Genomic DNA, 18,491 nt, shown 5'->3' on the forward strand with positions numbered 1-18,491 from the left:
ATATATATATATATTGTTTATATTTATATAAACGGCCGGTATATATATATATATATATAAACGAATATATCGGGCCTTGGAAATTAATCAATAAAAACATAGATGAAAGAATAATCATGGAATGCACTTTTGGCATCAATTTAGGCAGGCTGCACTAGCAGATTGCAGTTCCATATGCAACGATGTTATTCCAATACGATTTGTATGTATGCAAAACAGAAGAGGACCTTGAGGCACTCCTGGCTGAAAATCATCTAATGAACTCATTCTTCTGTTTGCTCTGATTCCGAGTTTTCTCTCTGTCAAATAACAGTGCAGACACACAATAGAAGTGTATTGTACAGATTATATTTATGAAAGAGACAAATAATAACAAAAGTAATTATTGCTTTTTTAGACTGAAACCTCTATAGAAATGGGCGGAACTATACTAACCGAGAGAGATGACCATCAGAATAGCAGGCACACCAAATGCAAGTGGGAAGCAGCTATCTCGACCATTGCAGGGAATTGCACGAAGATACGGGGTAATTGCAGTTGATAGTACTGAGCCAGCGTTAATACACATATAGAAAATGGAAAAAAACTGCTCGAGGTAGAGCTCCTGACCGCGTACGAATTGGTCACCGCCAAACGCAGCAACACATGGTTTAATTCCTCCGGTTCCTATCGCAATTAGGCCTAGACCTAATAGAGAGAATATGCTGGGAAAAGGACAAATAAAAAGGTGACACAGAGAGAAAGTTACTACTTTTTCTGAAATGCAGGTTTTAGATTATTACAGTTGCTATATTATTATTAGAACTTCTTTAGCCTACCGTTTACACAACACTGGAGCGTCCAAGGCAGAAACATAAAGCACTATTTTTATTCTAGTACAGAAATAGAAGGTGGGTACTATTACTTTCTAAAATTAAACGTTTTTCATGAATGCAGTTGTACAACAGGCGGCACCTCTGATAATTTGGAGACCTTCTTTTATGCCTAGACATTTTGTAATTATCTTTTTAACGCTAATCGTTTACGCCAGCTGACGGCAAGTATAACTGTACGGTTGAAAATATTAGAACCAATTTTTTCTACGATAATCGGCTATTGTAATTCATAGGTTGGGAACAATGCTCTGAATTAAAAAATTCAAATGGCTGTAGATAGTCTCATGAGGATATGGCAACCCATAGTGACTATTCGACTAGTTCTAGCAGAACAGATCGGAACTACGCCTACCGGGGCTACTGGTTCTGTCCTAAATTGTTATTAGCGTATGGGGCGCAGCCTATCGTAAGCTGTGATGCTTTCCTCTCGAGCCAATCAATACAGATCATCCTCCCGACTCAGCTGGAGTCAATAAAAAATTACGGCCAAAAAAACATAAAGGCCATTACAACGGCGGCAAAAATAGTCTATCTTATCTTAATGCCATTTGTTCTTATCGTCAAAACATGGCGGCCTTGCGTGATGAGGGACTTACATTTGGGTTTCGAGACCAAGATTGAAGGATCCAATAGATAAAACTGCATTCCCAATCGCATAGATGATTGAAATATAGAAAATTGTTCTGAAAATAACACAGGGATAAAATTCTTCAAAAATCTTTGCACCAATGTTTGTCAACGTTTTCTCCTACTTTTCTTTCTAATTAACGTCATGCCCTTCGTGAAATGAGAATTGATCGAAAAGATATTGCCCAGAGAGATAATTGGAGCATTTCCTCCCTCTGAACCGATTATTATAGGTAGAGTCATTACCTCATGAACAGCTGAAAACTACACCATATAGATCACGCTCTATTCGACTTCGAAAATTTTGCCGAACAGGGCAAGTGCTTTGTCTGTACTTCAAATAGTGCTACATTTTGATCATCTCTGAGATATATTGAGCCACAATTTTTGCAAAAGTGCACACTTGCGAAAAAGTTCATACTATTTGTGAGTTGTTTTCTATTTTAAAACGTTTACGATATTCAGCTTTAAAAGGGCAAAATTTGCTACAAAAGTTCCTTGACTGTCACAGGTTAACTGTCTGAGCTAAATTCTAAAATTTTGTGGTATTATTCGATCGTTGATGCACAAAATACGTTGATAGCGGCATTTAAAATACACCGAATCTACTCTCAGCCTTATTGGAAAATCTAGCTTAGATATTCTATCTAATTTTTCATAGTGAGCATTATAGGCGTATTGTCATACATTACCACCCGCTGTTAAATGTGATCTGATGCCTGGCATGGGCCCATCCGACTAGAAAACATCACATTACTTCCATATCCTACCTTTGCCCCCAGCAGTTATTATGTGCTATATTGTCGTCATAACGCAAAGTACCTGATACGATACACGATTACCGTTGTTACGTATGTCCAGCGGATTCTGTAACAGGCACCTATAATATGCCGCCTGAAAACGCCCCATGTTAAGGATATAAGGATCGCAGTATCTACCCAATCGTAGCCATTCACCAACAGCAAAATGTACCTAGCTATTCTTATCCAAATTAAAAGAAATCGCTATGCTAGAAAAACAAATTCGGCTCAATTTAAAGAGATCCCAACTTTCCATTGAGCTTTTCTATTACCCAGAGTTCTAAGTTAGTTGACCATATTTCCACTGTATTTACAGAACTTATAGCTAGCTTGTCGTGTGGTATTCGCGTCTCGATTCGAACAGTATCGAGATGTATTTTTCTTTCTTTTTTAAAAGATATCCACACGCCGACAGGGAGAGACAGATGACTTATGTATGCATGTATACGCCTGTCGTGACGTGCACGCACGCTGCGATCTGACGCATAACATACCAGTTAAGGCTGCAGTGACTAATGATTTCTTGAAGCGTTCGCGCTTTGTAAACAATTTCCAGTCCCAAATAATTACCTCCTGTACATTACTCTAACGATAACCGAATCTGAATGTCTACAAACCCAGATGATAGATCAATTTGTGCCCTGCAGGATTTTGTAAATGTTCATAAAACATTTCGAAGACAATAGTCCTCAACTGATCCGTAGCAACTAAAAAGAGTCAGAAACTAAAAAGAGTAAAGAACAGAGTAGGGTTATAGCCTTACGCTTATGTATGTCTGGGAGCCCAGAGAGGGTATAAACAATGGGATCGATTTTACTTGATTTGTTCAACAATATCGGCATCACAGATAAGCGCTAAGCTCTGATAGTTTGAACAGTGGTTTTTCTTCTTTGGAACCTCGTTTATGCACAGCGTGTTACGCGTATTTCCCTACACTACGAATGGAACTTTAGCGTATCGCAGTGTTTGTAGACTGCTTACGTATCTTAGCGTAGACAAAAAAAAAATCGTACTGCCTATGTGGGCACTGTTGATAAGTTGTGTGGTGTCTACTGAAAGATCTGACAATTCGCGTTTTCTGTTAGACCAAAGACGTATGAATCGTACGTTGCGTAACGTACAACAGAGGTTCGTTGCTCACAGACATCTATGTACAGTGCGGTGCTGTTTTTGTGTACTGATTCCAAAACGGATATTATTTCATATAGTGTACATATATGATACTTCAAACATTATCTATCTATCTATATAATATATTACAACATAAAAAATGAACCGAAGCCGTATGTCTGTTAATCTAGAATACATCACTAAAGATCCCTTTATGCTAGAGCAAGATTTTCTAAAAGACATATATAGGAACATCACGCAGAACGAGAACATGTGTACCTCTGAATCAAGTATATTATTTATGAAACAGGAAGAAAAACAGGGCAGGTAGCTGTTAACAGCTATTGTAGGTCATATTGAGTGTGTAAAAGTTTACAACGTGGGAAACGCTTGAGGTAGTTAAGGATTTTAAAAATCGTTATTAAAGGTGCCTAAATGTTGTGGGTGAAAAAAAGCGTCGCGACACTAGAAAGCTTACGTTTTTGTGTTTTTTTTTATGAAGATAATAAGTTGCTGTTTTATGTGAGGTATTATTCTGCATGAATATGAAATCACCTTACACATTACGTAGCCCGAATGGTTTCCATCGTCGGGAATACTTAAGTTGCATACTAAATCGGCCCCGAACGAAATTCAGAGACGAACTTAATGGCTGTGTAATAATAGTCAGGAAGCAAAGTAGAAAAAAAAAAAGCTCGGAGATCAACCTATGACGACTTAAAACAAGTTCGTTTTGCCTCGACATCGCTTAGTCAATGCTGAATGTGACAGAGGTTTACACGTCAATGTATTATATCCCTGACCCAATGACAGGTTATATGCACACCAATTTAGAGGCCCCTACATATGGAGAACTAAGTAGAAACTAATCCAGTGGCTTTGTTTTAGATCGAGTAAAGAAGATAGATCACAATTGCCATTCGTGGCGATTAGTATACGACGAGCTACAAAAAGCTGTTCCGGGTCTGCAACAATGTTAATGTAAAGAAGGTGCTGATGTTTCGTTTCTGTGAAACAAATAGAAGGACGAGTCCGCGTTGTATAATAAGTCGATCAGTGACGCCTTAGCCCCGCATGGTCAAAGAAAGCGACAATCTTCCAGCAGTAAACACGTACGAAATTGGAAAAACAAGTGTACCTCAAAAAAGTGGGAACCGTAATGAGCATTTTATAACAGATTCAATTAACACAAAGTATATGTAATCCAACTTGTTTAAAAGTAACGTTCTTCAAAATTGGCGAATATACAATGTACAACGATGCCCCAAAAAGTGCAAAAAAGATTTTACGCATTTCACTCGTTACGTAAAAGGTCTGTTATGAGAAAATTGGGTCCTCCCCTCCCTCAGCAAAAACAGCCACTCTAGAATGTCGTCCTTGGTGCTTTTTTTTTTACAAACTTGTACATATGTGCGGAGTATGTTAGATCTTAGGGCTACATACAGAATGCTTACCTGACTCGCCAGCCGTCTGACGTAATGATGTCTAACGGCGACTCCTAGCGTAACGTTGGCGGCGTTTAAATTATATAATTCGTTCTTATGAATTTTAGCTGTGTTTGTTTCTGAACTGCCGTATATCGAGGCATAGAATCACGCTAATCGAAAATTTGCATGTATCGACATTATCAAAGCGAAAAAGTTTTTTCCTAACTAATACCAAGTGTTATTATAAAACGGTATTGCAACTTCAATCGTCCAAATAATTACCCTTACGATCCAGAGGCGTTTACAACTTACCATGCATTATTTTGAGGCGGAACTATTACTTTTTTAATTCTGAAAGTTAAAAACTCTGTTTAAAAACTACTTAACTTCCGGCAATCGCGTTTAATCAGCAGATCATTACATCGGCCTAAAAAAGTAGTAATCTGAGGAAGTTAAGATGAGGAATTGCCTTGAAGAAAAACTTCACATCAGTTCTCCGCACCGTTAGAACCATACAAGGACATGATGAACCATGCATACATGAACCATGATCAAGCAGAATAACTTTATGGCTTTACTTAGAGGCATGAAATATTTTCCAAGGAATTGCTCAATTTGAATGAACTGAAAAGTTAAAAACATAAAGTTAAGCCGGCAACAAATGTACGACAAAGCTTTTAATATAGTTTCTATATTTTCAAACGCAGAAAAAACCGTCTTTTAGTGAATGCTTTTCAAAATATAGCTAGTTGTCTAAGATAAATCTGTGCTATTTTAAGCTAAAGCTGGTACCGAAAACACGCATCGCGTTATCATAGACACTTTTATGCAAAAGCTACTTCTTAGCAACCGACTTTGTAAGCAGAGCCCGGAACGCTATTGTATTTATGCTCTTATAAGTAAGTTCATAAAAAAAAACTTAGTTTTGAGCTCTTTTACCTTTTTTTTTTTTGCTTTGTTTTGTACTCCCATACTAATTGGCTTAACAGCCTGTATTGGAAATGGAATAGGATACCCGCTACTGATTCTATGTTTGATTGTCTATATTATAGGAGTGCCCGTAGTCGTCATAAGCTAGACCAAATAATTAATAAAAATTCGCGAAACGCATAATGCGGTATCGTCACTAGAACTCCTAAATGTAGACTAGTGGCTTAAACGCAAAAGACTCGAAAACGCCGTATTTATAGGCGATTCAAGATAACCAATTGTGGATACTTTGAAAGATTCGGTAATTTCGGTATTTTACATAGCTCCGGTAACACCGGAAGGTGCCTTAGTGAAGATCGCATATAAACGGATGAGTTTACTCTACTGGGCGAAAGATGATCATGATCCAAACGTAGGTGCGTTGAGTTTTCAGTAGTCGTCCCACATCAATGGATTAGACTATCATACGATAAACTTACTTAAATTTTCCCAGCCAAGAGTCAGCGATGATTGCCCCAAGTAAAGGTGTGAAGTAGCAAGCCATGGTAAAGGCATGGTATATCGATTTGGTATCCTCTTCGCTGTACAGCAGTATACTGGACAGGTATATGACAAGAACGGCTAAAAATCAACAGACAACAGGAAGTCAGATTTCGTGCTGGTTCCAATCCATGTATAGCTACATAATAACTTTTATATTTTTTTCTAAAAATATGCCGTGTCACATTTAGCGCATGGGACAGGGATAAAGTATCTATGATGTGGCGCTCATGTCGAAGAGTGGAATAAAGGCGGCCCACTCTGAGCTCCATGGCGATCCATACTACACGTGCTAATAATATTTACGCACGCCTTTAATCGAAGACCCTAACCCTTTCGTCGAATCTTTTTATCTATATATAATGTATAGTAAACCAATTTTAATCTACTTAATACCCATGTGTAATAGAGAACTAATCAAAGATATAGAACGCTTCAAAACCTGGTAGCACGTTCATCCGCACGGTCACACATGAACTCCAGTCTGAGGTATGTTAACATTACATTAATTTGCTATCATTTTTAAAGAATTAATAAAATTACGCTTATGAACCTCTATTTATCTTGCCCTCTAGGTACTTACTTCGCATGCCATAATACGAAAATCGCTCGCAGAATTCATTGCTGATGATGAAGAACACTGACTTCGGGTACGGGATTTCCTTGGCCTCAAAAGAAAAGAAACCATATAGGCATTTTGTTAACACATACACTTGCAGATTTTTTTTCTAAAAATACCTATAGTCCAATACATATACATAGTGTAATCACTCTCTCCAAATATTGACTCTCCTAAAGAGTCAATATAAATGTATTTATTTTTGTCCTGTTATATTTTTTTTGTCCGTTTATATACGGTAGAGTGAGGCTAAAATCTTTGCTATCTTTAAAAACAACTCGGGCTACAACGATGAATGAAACTATATCAGCGTATTTATCAATTCTTGTGTAACCCGAATAGGTTTGCCAAAAGTTGTCCATTCGGAAAAAATATCTATTATCGCTGGCCTGTATAATCCCGTAAGGTGGAGCTCTATGGGCCACTAATAAGGCCGTGCGAATAAACCAGTCATTTAATAAAACTAAGAAGAATTTTTTTTTCAGGACGGAACGTGATCATGACTAAGGAGGCCGATGGCTTACTCGCAGATTAGGCAGGTCAAATATGGCTGAAATTTCACTGGACGTTGTGAGGCTGGACCTTGAAAAACTAATATATCCACGTTTCGTTCGCGCAGTTTGTTCGACAAGTAAGGCAAATTGTAACAACACAGGTACCGTATTTCAAAGTAAAATGGGTGGCTTAGGTAAACAAAAATCCCCTCTAGACACAACTGTATGTGACATGTTGTTGACAACAACGGGATGTTGCTTTACTTGACATATATGTTCGGGCTATTTGAGCTGTACCCTGAGGCAACTTATGTTTTTTCAAAATTAGCAACACTAAATGCAATAGCCTCACCTTAGCAAGGCCCGCGTAGACCGCAGAATTGCCCTGTAATGGTTCAGTATAATCACTTATATAAAACGTAAGTTGTCTTTAGTCGGCCTTTGAAGACGTAACCTTGGGAGTGGCGAAGCCGTGGCTGGAAGACGAGCTGGTTACATCGTTTCTTTGTTGTTCAGCAAACATTCGATGGAATAAGAAAAGCATGTCTAGCTATCCCATATAATGGTCACTTTTCCAAGTTGATTGAATATAGAAAAATATAATTGCACTATTTGCGCTAGCTTTTTGACTTGTATTCTTTTTAATTAGTAGCATTAAAATTTCAAATTAACGTTCCTTGCCAGAAAGAAACGCAGCGGCTCATATGATTTCACCTTCATTTATTTATATAGTTTATTATTTAGGTGACAAAGGAGGCCAGTTTCATTTGTCAGTTCCTAGGAATCGGAACATACGCTCAATAAAAATTTTTAAAAAAAATGCTAAACTAAGAAAAAAAAAAGACCTTTAAAGCGAAATCTGCCCGATGGCATACATTGATGTCGATCTAGGGTCCGCTTTCGAAAAGGTAAGCTCGTAGAAAATAATAGTGAATGCTAAATTATAGACAGGCCAGTTCCACATGTTTCTGCCACTTGGAGGAAAATTCCGGATCGATTATTTGAAACTAAAAACGTTTACTTTAATTCTATTACTCTGAACGGCAGAAGTCGCTACATTATGACAAGCATGACTCATGTATAGATCCGAAATATGATAACTTATAGGTAGATTTTTTTCACCACCCTACCCTAACAAATTGCAATCTTGAATCCTCAAAGATAGCCTTACGAGAGAATAGAGATTATCGTATGGATTCTATCGCTCGTCACTGTACAATGTAAATATACAACATAGACATACCCTACAAAGATATTCATTTCTTATTTTTTTATGTTCCCATACTTCTAAAGTGCCGCGGTGCGAACCGAATCAGCTGACTCTGGTAATCATTCAATAATCTAATAACTAAACAGTACACGTTAATTTCTACTTTTTTTTTTTTTTTTACTGGTATTGGTGGCTGTATACGCCGACGATACATTGAAAAAAAGTCACTAGAAAAGCCACTTGCTTATTTAACAAAGTTACCTAGTAGAGCTGCACACGCAGTGCCACCCATTTGGCTCATTTTTGTATTGTTACTTTTGTCTGGCTTTAGAGATGAGGCAACTCACTTGGCAGACCTCTTGCTTTTACCTCTTGGTATGCTACTTTATGGTAGTCTAAACTAACGTAGAGAAATAATGGGTATTATAAAGAAAAAAAAAATAAATAAAAAAAAAAAGCTATATAACTGCTAATAAAGTTTCGTTCAGAAGCGTTACTCCAAATGTCTGGGCTTTCCGAGCTCCCACAACAATTACTACTACCACAGGGAATCGCTAACAACAAAAGTCAGTATTCGTCAGCTGAAGCTGCTGAGCTGCGTCATTTTACGCTACACGCTTCCGTGTTCCTTCGCGACGTCTGTCGCAGAACCGCACACAGACGCCGACGCATCCATCTGGGTCAGCTATCATAAGCCTAAATGTATGAACTTGTTTTTGGTAGTATTCGACATTGGAAAAAGCAAACGATAAAGGGAATGAGATGAGGAAAGGTGCAATCGTAACGGTCATCGCAATAGCAGTAATAAAATAGTGGTAGGGAGCGATCATCGCGCCGATGACAAAGACAGAGCTCTGGTCTTCGAAAAACGATTGGATATCTGCTGGTTACTAGCGACGACGACGACGACGACGACGACGACGACGACGATCACGACGATGTTTGCCTGGCGTTTCAGCGTCCGACCTTCGCACACGAAGTGAGCCAATCATGAAAGTTGAACAGATGCCTCATAGCATTAGAACGGGAACACCAGTTCAGTCAACGATACTGGCAAATAGTAAACGTATTTGCCACATGCATACATCATCAATATACATATATGTGCGTTCATTTTGTTCTGTGCACCCTCTCCTTCGTAGTGTATAACGCGTAGCAGGATCAGTGGTACGTTCTGTGTCTGTCTGTTCTGATTGTACAATACAATATTTCACAAATCGCTTATCCCAACGGCAAACGGGAGCAAAACACAGTGAGATTAAACGTATTCCATCCATCGGAGGCTTTCTTCCCGCCAGGTTTTAATAATAGGATGACGTGTGCCATGTACTTAAATGAAACGTCTTTTACTAACTACTGTGCTTACCTACGAGTCCATCTTTAGTAAATGAGCATTTTTTTTTTCATATCTTCACACAGAAAGTAGGCTCAAAGCGGCAAACGGCAGCCTAAAATTAGAGGCACAAAGAAGATGATGGATGTTGATGTTGTCTTATTTCCTTCGATTAACTTCAACTGAACGAAGTAGAAATAAAGGCGACTCCGAATCCGCCCTTCTGGAACAGATTCGTGGCAACAGTCGTGTAGAAACACGCAAACAAATACAGACCTTTGACATACGCAGACTTTTACTACTCCGCTTAAAAGGATGAAAGCCAGCCTAATTAGAATCTGAAGCCTATGAATAGCGATATTTATTGCGAACATTTGTTAAGTTCCAAGAGTGTGTTACCAACTAGAATTTACATTAACTTCAGCTAATCGTACGATATTGCAGATCAATGGTAAACCCATTACACTCAAGTACTGAACACTTACGCTGAACGCTAACTATGTAGCAAGACTCAAAACCTGGCAATACGTAAGTTTTAACGTAAGTTGACCGCCATCAAGTTCAATGCTATTTGGTCAACAGCTACATAATCAGTTTAACAATCGTTTATTTTAAAATAAGGTCCAAACATTGACATAAGAAAAATGGCCATACTGCCCAGTTCTTACAAACGTTAGGCGGTCACAAAGCCGCTACATCGAGGCGCAATGTAAAGCTTGAACTCATTCGAATATTTTTATCAGCAATAAATAAAAAAGAAATTCCCATAAATCACTATATAACAACGTGGTCATTGCATACTTCCCACGAGGTAAAAGAACTTTTTTTTAATGCATTAAGAAAATACCTGTTAAATATTTAAACATCGGTTGCCTATGTTTGGCCCCCGGAGATTTTCAAAGTTCGGGCTTACCATCTTAGACGTCCTCATAGACAGTTTGAGCCGTTCTTGAGTGAAACAAATACACAGTAGACGGATGTGGTAAAAGCGGTCAAGTTAATAGCAACAGAAAATTACAGGAATACGCTTTTCAAATTTGCTGAACAAATCGTAAATTGACTAGGATAGAAAACTAGCGTACTGCGTCTGCGAACACACATAATAAAGATATAGATTGTCACGTTAACCGAGCAAATAAATCCTCAGTTATTACTAATAATCGGGCTATTGCCCGCCTCATAATCGAGGTAACTACTTCTGATGCATTCTATTGCGCAACAACCTTGTATGTATTGTATGCCTTTTTTCACTATATAAATGCATATCTAACAACTAACTGGATAATCCATAATAATGCCACTCATATAGTATTTGTCTGTCCCACGTCCTGTCCAGCCGTTTACGCACCGCAGATTCGAGGGTCTCCATTCCGGGTTTACACGTTTCCGTTTTTGTTGCTTCCCAGTGAGTTCGTAAATTAAGCAAGTGATTCGGAACTGCCATGATGCTGCATTAGATGCGGGACTACGTAAACCTTGCACCAGTCTCTGACGGGGGAATGCCTCGTTTTCTATTTTCAGCGTACGGTATAGCTTGGCGGACAAAACAGTGTTGTCTCTCAGCACCCTAACAGCATGGCGCAATAGGCCAACGATTCAGGAGGTAGTAGAGGTAGCAACACCAACAGCCAGAAGCTAGTCCGTAACTTCAGGCTCTTGATGACCGTAATAATAGGTCGGAGTAGGCACCATAAACTCCATTTCTAAACAAATAGCTCGATTGGATGGCCCTCTCTTCCCTTTCTCTAAAACGACATTATAGAAGGGCCTTTACCACCTTCTCATCTGACCGCCTGTCCGTTTGCTAGCCCAGTTGCTAACATTTACCTCCATTTTAGAGGATCGCCAGAGTGCCAGCAGCCTACGCATCTATTCCAATAATTTATTCAATGCTGAATTATCACTTACCTAGGATAAAAAAAGCGCCCTCTTTCAGCCCACCCAACGGCATATATGGCGATCACTATTCAAGCTATCGTCCGACAAAAAACGCGTGGCTATATATATATCGTCTGTGTAGTTGATAAGAGAGTTGTGATTGTGGCGTACTGGTCACATGATTTAATATACTCCACCATTGTCGAGATAAAATCCCTACCTAACCGATTTACTTGTTAAAGATTTGAGTAAACCAAGCCCTAGCTAGTGGTTGCGTCCCTGATCTATTGAGCATGTAAATACAGTTGTCAAATACAGGCCGTTTTCTCTAAGCTTCCGTCATGTTCCCAATGATCTTTCCGTAATCTCGTCTAAATAGCCCTTAATCTAAACCCGCATCTTTTAACGTCCAAAAAGTCTATACAAATGGATAAATTTTACCCATAACTTAGTTGTTAGTTACTGAGAAATTTATGGTGGAATATCGAAGCTCATGTCGGCTAGCTTTGCAATCTATAGCGTTCTGAGTAACTGTCAAACCTACTAACACCTGAAAAGAGGCTTGTTGTGTTGTTTCATTAAACACAGTTCAATCATCTAAATGTGTTTATTCTCTTGAACATCTATATCTCTTGAACAATGCCCCCCTTTCCTTGAAAGCTTTCTTATCATAAAATGTAAAATGATAGTCAGCCAGCCGCATATGATTTTTCCGTTGATTGCAGCAATACTACTAACGAACAATAGGTTTGTTTAGATATGCTAAAGTAACTGGCAGAGTCGTTTACATGGCCAAAGTACTTGTAGACAGGTGCAAGCTTCGTCGAAAAAGAAAAACAAAGTGTCTATCCTACATTAGCCACAATATTGGGCATTTCTAGACTCAGACGATTTTTTAATTCGGCATTAAATAGGCACTGGACGAATACGCAAAGCCACTTTTAGCGAAGAAATACATATTTCTTAATAAAGTTGACGCTCATCGGTGCGTTCGCGGAATATCGTCACATAAAGCCACGTTTTTGTGGAGTTTTTTCGGGTATCTCTCACTGGATATCTCCTTTGTGTTGGATGATATAATCTGCAAGGTGTCTGTGCGATAATGCCAATTTAATATCTGAAAATCGTGGCTTTCGAATATTCTCTAGTGATTAAAGTATCATCCAATTAGGCCCTCCCCGAAAAAACCCACTAAGAAGCGAAATCATAATTCAAACAGGTATACAATGGTGCTCTTATATTGTTACTATAGACGATATCATTACTCTTTCTAGCGCATTTCTGCAAGGCTTTTCAATATGGATGCAAGTAGGGTTTTTTTTTATGTGGGCCCCATCTCGTTGAACCTATCACATATTAAGAAACGGTTTGAGTTACAATAAGACCCGTTTAATTGAGCTGCGCAACACGACTCAAGACTGAACATTATCCATATACTGTACATGCGTGTAGCTAGGATCAATGAGTAGAACGTACAAACGTATATCGTTATTGAACCGTAAAATGGCCGTTTTCTGTTCTCATGACGTATTCAAAGTTTAGACTATGCTTGCTGTTATCTTACACAGCCTATTATCACGTGCGAGGAATATATTATATTGGGAAGTGACACTTGTAGCGTGTCATATATATGTAGAAGTGCATCGCATGTTCGATACAAATGACATGATTCAAATAGAATTTCGCTTTTGTCGCGTAAATCGTACGCCGAGCCGACAGCAGCGCCCACTCGCGGCACAACACAGAAGTAGGGTAATGCTCAATCAAGCATACGAGAATGGTGTAAGCAGGACATTATCATAATCTGACGGTCGATTATAGAGCGTGGACGATCAGATGAGCACCGCAACAATGGGTGATCAAAATGATGACTTCACTGAGTATCACGTATTTTTCGTATGGAGATGTTATAAAACTCTTCTAATATGATAACGGTAGTGATTGATTTATGGATAAGTGTATATGCAGTTGTTTGGACGCTTTCTGAATCGGCTCTTCAAATGAACGAACAACGGTTTTCTGTACTACAAGTTATTGCACCGTCAACTAAAGATAATGTAGCCAATATAAACGACTCGTATATTTATTTACTGAATAAATATTACTAATAAGAAGACGAAATAATTTCGGGTTAGTGGAGAATCACTTGAAATAATTGAGAGCCCCGTTCTAACTATATGTAAGCCGTCCTAATGAGGTACTTGTTGAGCTTTAAATTAGTAACGCGTCGACAAAAGTAAAAAGGAATGCAATCCTGCTTCGATTAGAGCCTATGATTTCTATGGAAGGCTCAAGCGAACATACCAAAAAGGATGGGATAGCTTACAATCAGGGAATATCTTATGTGGCTCAAGGAATATATCATAAAACAGTATTAAATCTGAATTAAAACCTGAAGTGGCGCCTGTGCTATTCAAATGTTTACTAATCTCGTGCCGTCTATTGTATGCTTCCAGTACATATCTCTGCAGTTTGGCTTAAACTGCGATGAAAATATCTTTCGTGCTGAGCTACGTAACTATTAATGTTAAGTTCACAGTTCCCCGACGCGAAAATGGGAGCTGTATGTGGGCGCCAAACTCCCATTAAGAGTTATTCCATTTATCTCATTAAATGCCATTAAGAGACTAACAGTCTCTTAAGGGCATCAGGAGACTGGCACGCGAAACACATTTTACCGCTGCTTCGGCGCACTTGACGCCTCCCTTGTCGAATACGCAAGCACGTAAGAACGTTTGAGAAGTAAACGACACAATGCCACTAGGTGACACTATATATACATATAACTGTTACAAGCGGATACGGCGAACTTTGAAATCGAACAAGTTTTGAATTACAAGCCTTAAGCGAAAGCATAGTACATGAATAGTGCAAACGTGTAATGAACGTAGATAGGAGTGTTGAAGACCAGCGAAAATGTAATCACATGTCTAGACCCGAAGGACGAGAGCAAACGAGAGGCCTTTTAAGGACTATGTCAGTCAAAACTAGCATTATTATAGATATAATACACAATCATAACTCAAATACTGGAGATGCATAAGCTAAATAAAGAATATGTCCCCCGTGGATCCACTCCGGGTCAAATGGAAATATGTCAGGTGCGATTTGTAAAACTTCAGTCAACAGAAAGTTAGCTTAGAACCTATGCTCGCCACAGACGAGGCATGGTTCAGTCTCTACTACCGGTCGGAGAGAACAGGATGGCGTTGCCGTGGAGAAAAGTATAAGTTGGCAATAGTGGTTGATTCTCTTCTTGTATGAGATACTTACCGAAAATGGAACGGTCATTGTAACCCATCATTTCGAGTTCTTAAAAACAGTCATTAGGCCAATGGAACCGTAATCGAAAACATGAAAATCTAGTTGCTTGGTAACTACGCCAGATCTCATCACCTTCAATGTTGTTCAATGACGTTGAGCTACTTCCTGTATTGAACAAAGGAGAATCTGATGTTGGCTTCAACCCCTTTATAATTCCTATCTAGGTCCGTGTGATTACAGAATCTTCCATGCCTCAAAAAGGGCAACTGGTGAACAAGCGCATTCCAACATAGATTACCTCGAAGGTCCGTAGAGAGAAAAATTACATATGGGAACGTCAATGGTATATCATTGTCAAAGCCCTGAGACAAGCATATGAAATAAAGGGGATACTTTCAACGAATTGAGTTCGAATGACGATTTTTTAATGTGTGAGAGGTACCCCTTTTATTTTGAACGCTGATCCCGGCGATCTGATAAGGGTACACCATTCACGTTCCCCTATGTAGTTTTCTCTGTCTATGGCTTCTCGAACCAACTCGATATCGGAATATGCATGCTTACCAGTTCCCAGGCACGCAAATAGTGGTCGTTTTATCAACCGTTTTATTTATTCCCTCTTTGCGATCCTAATGTCGAAGAACTCGTCCAGCTTCGGTATCAAGCGTACTGTTACTAATTTAATTTTTAAAAATAGCTGCTTTTCTTTAGTAATTTATACGTCTGCCTTGACCTTTAGCCACCTGGAAATAATTCGGAGCTTGGCATACGATTTTGTATCTATGCGCCATTCTGTCATTTTGTAAAATGCCTACTGATTGGTACTTGGCTCTTAGCACTGTTGCACGTAAAGCTTGTTAAGCGAGCTAAGTCTGTAGAGATTTAAACCGATACAATTCTGACGACCGCAAAATTAGTTTCACTAAATTTTATTCCTGAGTTTGTTTCGGTCGGTTTTTGAAGCCGCTAATCTATTTTTTAGGTTTCTTTTTTTAGAGGTTATTTTTTAGGTAGTATTGCGGTAAGGTTGCGCATTCATGGCATGTTTTGTAGCTTAGATCTTTAGTAAACAAGAAGATCAAACGCCTACTTTAGCGCTGCTGATAACTCCAAGACTGTTTCAGCTTACCCTTCTAGCTTCAATTTGCTTGACGGCAGTCCCCTTTCGTATTACTTTGTAAGGCTAATACTTTGGAGGCTATGACCAGAAATGGTAAGCAATTTTTTAGTTCGCTCAACGTAGCGCATTCCTGATAGCATCTAGATCTTTTCACTTATTAGTAGTACTTTTGACCTTTGTGAAGGTCTATAGCTAATGTATAGTACTTGAAGCTTGCGAATAAAAACTGCTTCAGACAGCACATCTGAGGGAATTCATTGTCCTCAAGGATAGAAAGACAACCCATTCCTCCACAAAAGTTTACCTATGGCTCTACCCTACTGACTGTAGATGATTATATTCTGAGAAATAGATGTTCTATTTCCTGCGGTACTCGCAACGTTCATTATTTGTGTGAACTCAGGTCTGAAAATACCGGAAGAAACAATGACTTAATGCAATGCTTATTTCTGTACCAATATTTAGTAACGATTGCGACAAATGAGAGAAAATATGCAGGGTTAATTTGGCTCGATTCGAGTAATTGTAGTATGATAGCTTGAACCCTTTCTTTTTCTAGAGGGAACAATATACACGAACGAAAAGGATCAGGAGTACCACTCATGCAAAATTCGTGAATTTGCTGCCTTAAGTTTCGTTGCTGGCACCACACGATTCCAGTGTAATCATTGTGGTTCAAATAGCAAATCAATTAAGCAAGCAAACACACTATGTATACATCATTGTTGTCTGAGTTAGCTACGAACATAATTTCAAAACAACTTAAAAGCTTCATTCTCCCGAAGAAATAAGTCATGACCTTATCTTATAATCTTCTCCCTGTTGAGACCTGGCACAAGACAAGAAAGAAGTTCGGCTTGTGCCACAACGCCCCTACTTCATCATCGAGTAGCCAATCACATGCAGAATTCAGAGGCGACACTGCACCAGATACCTAAATGATGAAAGGTATTAGCTCACTTTGCTTGCAAAAGATGCCTATGAGAAAAGGTTTTGAAAAATGACTTTCGAGGCATATGATAAACGAGATGAGGGAGATAAGCCGACAAAAGAACACCGAGCGAATGCAATAAAGTTTATTTCAGCCGCAATGATAGATAACTATAGCGCAAGATAATAACGAGATAACACGTCCACACAGGCTGCTGTGTGGTCCCATTCGGAAATTCAGTGTTCAGGGGAAATCGGCATTTTGTGCTGGCGTTTTTGCCCTCTGCCAACAAATCAGTGAGTGGCAATGGAAATGTCTTAGTTGGTTAGCTACGTAATGATGTAGCATTTAGGAAAAGTCAATACTTCGTGAAACATGTACAAAAATACTTGCCAGCCACACAGTTATATGCCTTTGACATAAACGGCGACACATCGATCACAGTACTTTGTCAGTAACCAATATGATAATAGTTGTTGCCGCTACAAGTTACCTTGTTTTAAGTTAGTTTAGTAAAGAATAGATGTCGCTGCTTTTTAGGTGGTCTGACACTATTTTGTAGACCTACATACTATATTGAACATTGCACCGATAGCTTATCCAAGAGGTGATACATTATTCAATTGCGGTTATTGCCCTGACGCCACGCGAACGCCATTCGGTTCAAGTCTCTCGATTGAACTGTCCCGCGTTTTTTGGCAACTGCTATCGCGGTTTAATGGCTTTGGTGCAAAACTCTATAGCGGAATAGTCCACCAAATAGAAACCACCTGAACCTTTGAATTATTTCGATTGCCGAACACGTAGCAGGACACCTAGCATTGGTTCCCAGATATTGTATTCCTTTTCGCGGTATTAGTTGGCTGAAATGCAAATATTTCGGAAATTAAATACGGTAAAAAAAAATTACGCTCTGCCAGAACAACAAGATCTGCGGGCTTGAGCCATATCCTGTCCATAGCGAACTAGACCTCGGACCGTTGACATGCAATCGTTTCAGCATCTGAAGAAGAAAAACCCTCTGTTCCAGCTGTAAGTTTTCCTACTATTAAACAAACTTTTTTTTGTGAGACTATTTGCATACCAATAGTAACTAGATCATTATGAAATTACTCGGAAAAAAACAATTCACACACACGTGTTTTTCATCAATATTGCCTGTGCACTGGAATCGTTATAGGTGTGCTTGATCAAACTGAGGTGGCCGGAACATGCTCTCACTGATGTGTGAAGATAGCCAATCAGATAAGTTAAATATTCGTAAAATCTACACCGACCCATTTACTACAGCAAAGATATTCTCTAGAAAGGCCTAGGTTAGATTCCCTGGAAA

General features: G+C 38.9%; 1 protein-coding gene and 1 long non-coding RNA gene across 4 annotated transcripts in view; one reads left to right on the forward strand and one right to left on the reverse strand.

The window, feature by feature from the left end:
* LOC111250821 (solute carrier family 15 member 1-like) overlaps window positions 1-18,491 on the reverse strand; it is a 38,197-nt gene that overhangs the window by 9,489 nt on the left and 10,217 nt on the right. For 2 of the 3 annotated variants that reach the window (XM_022806612.2, XM_022806613.2), the window contains exons 2-5: window positions 6,893-6,977; window positions 6,249-6,390; window positions 1,472-1,558; window positions 436-704 (exon numbers count right to left, since the gene is read on the reverse strand). In XM_022806612.2, coding sequence (XP_022662347.1) covers window positions 436-704; window positions 1,472-1,558; window positions 6,249-6,390; window positions 6,893-6,977 — 583 coding nt within the window. Of the gene's footprint in view, window positions 1-435; window positions 705-1,471; window positions 1,559-6,248; window positions 6,391-6,892; window positions 6,978-7,774; window positions 7,808-11,313; window positions 11,779-18,491 lie in introns of those variants that run through there. The other variant, XM_086989884.1, reaches the window with a different exon arrangement.
* LOC147755179 (uncharacterized) lies at window positions 2,819-10,514 on the forward strand. The gene is made up of 4 exons (XR_015328185.1): window positions 2,819-3,430; window positions 6,885-6,959; window positions 7,414-9,611; window positions 10,410-10,514. It is a non-coding gene; the product is annotated as an uncharacterized LOC147755179 (long non-coding RNA).

This window comes from Varroa destructor, unplaced genomic scaffold (assembly GCF_002443255.2).
Source record: "Varroa destructor unplaced genomic scaffold, Vdes_3.0 BEIS01000005.1, whole genome shotgun sequence".
Classification (NCBI taxonomy): Eukaryota; Metazoa; Arthropoda; class Arachnida; order Mesostigmata; family Varroidae; genus Varroa; species Varroa destructor.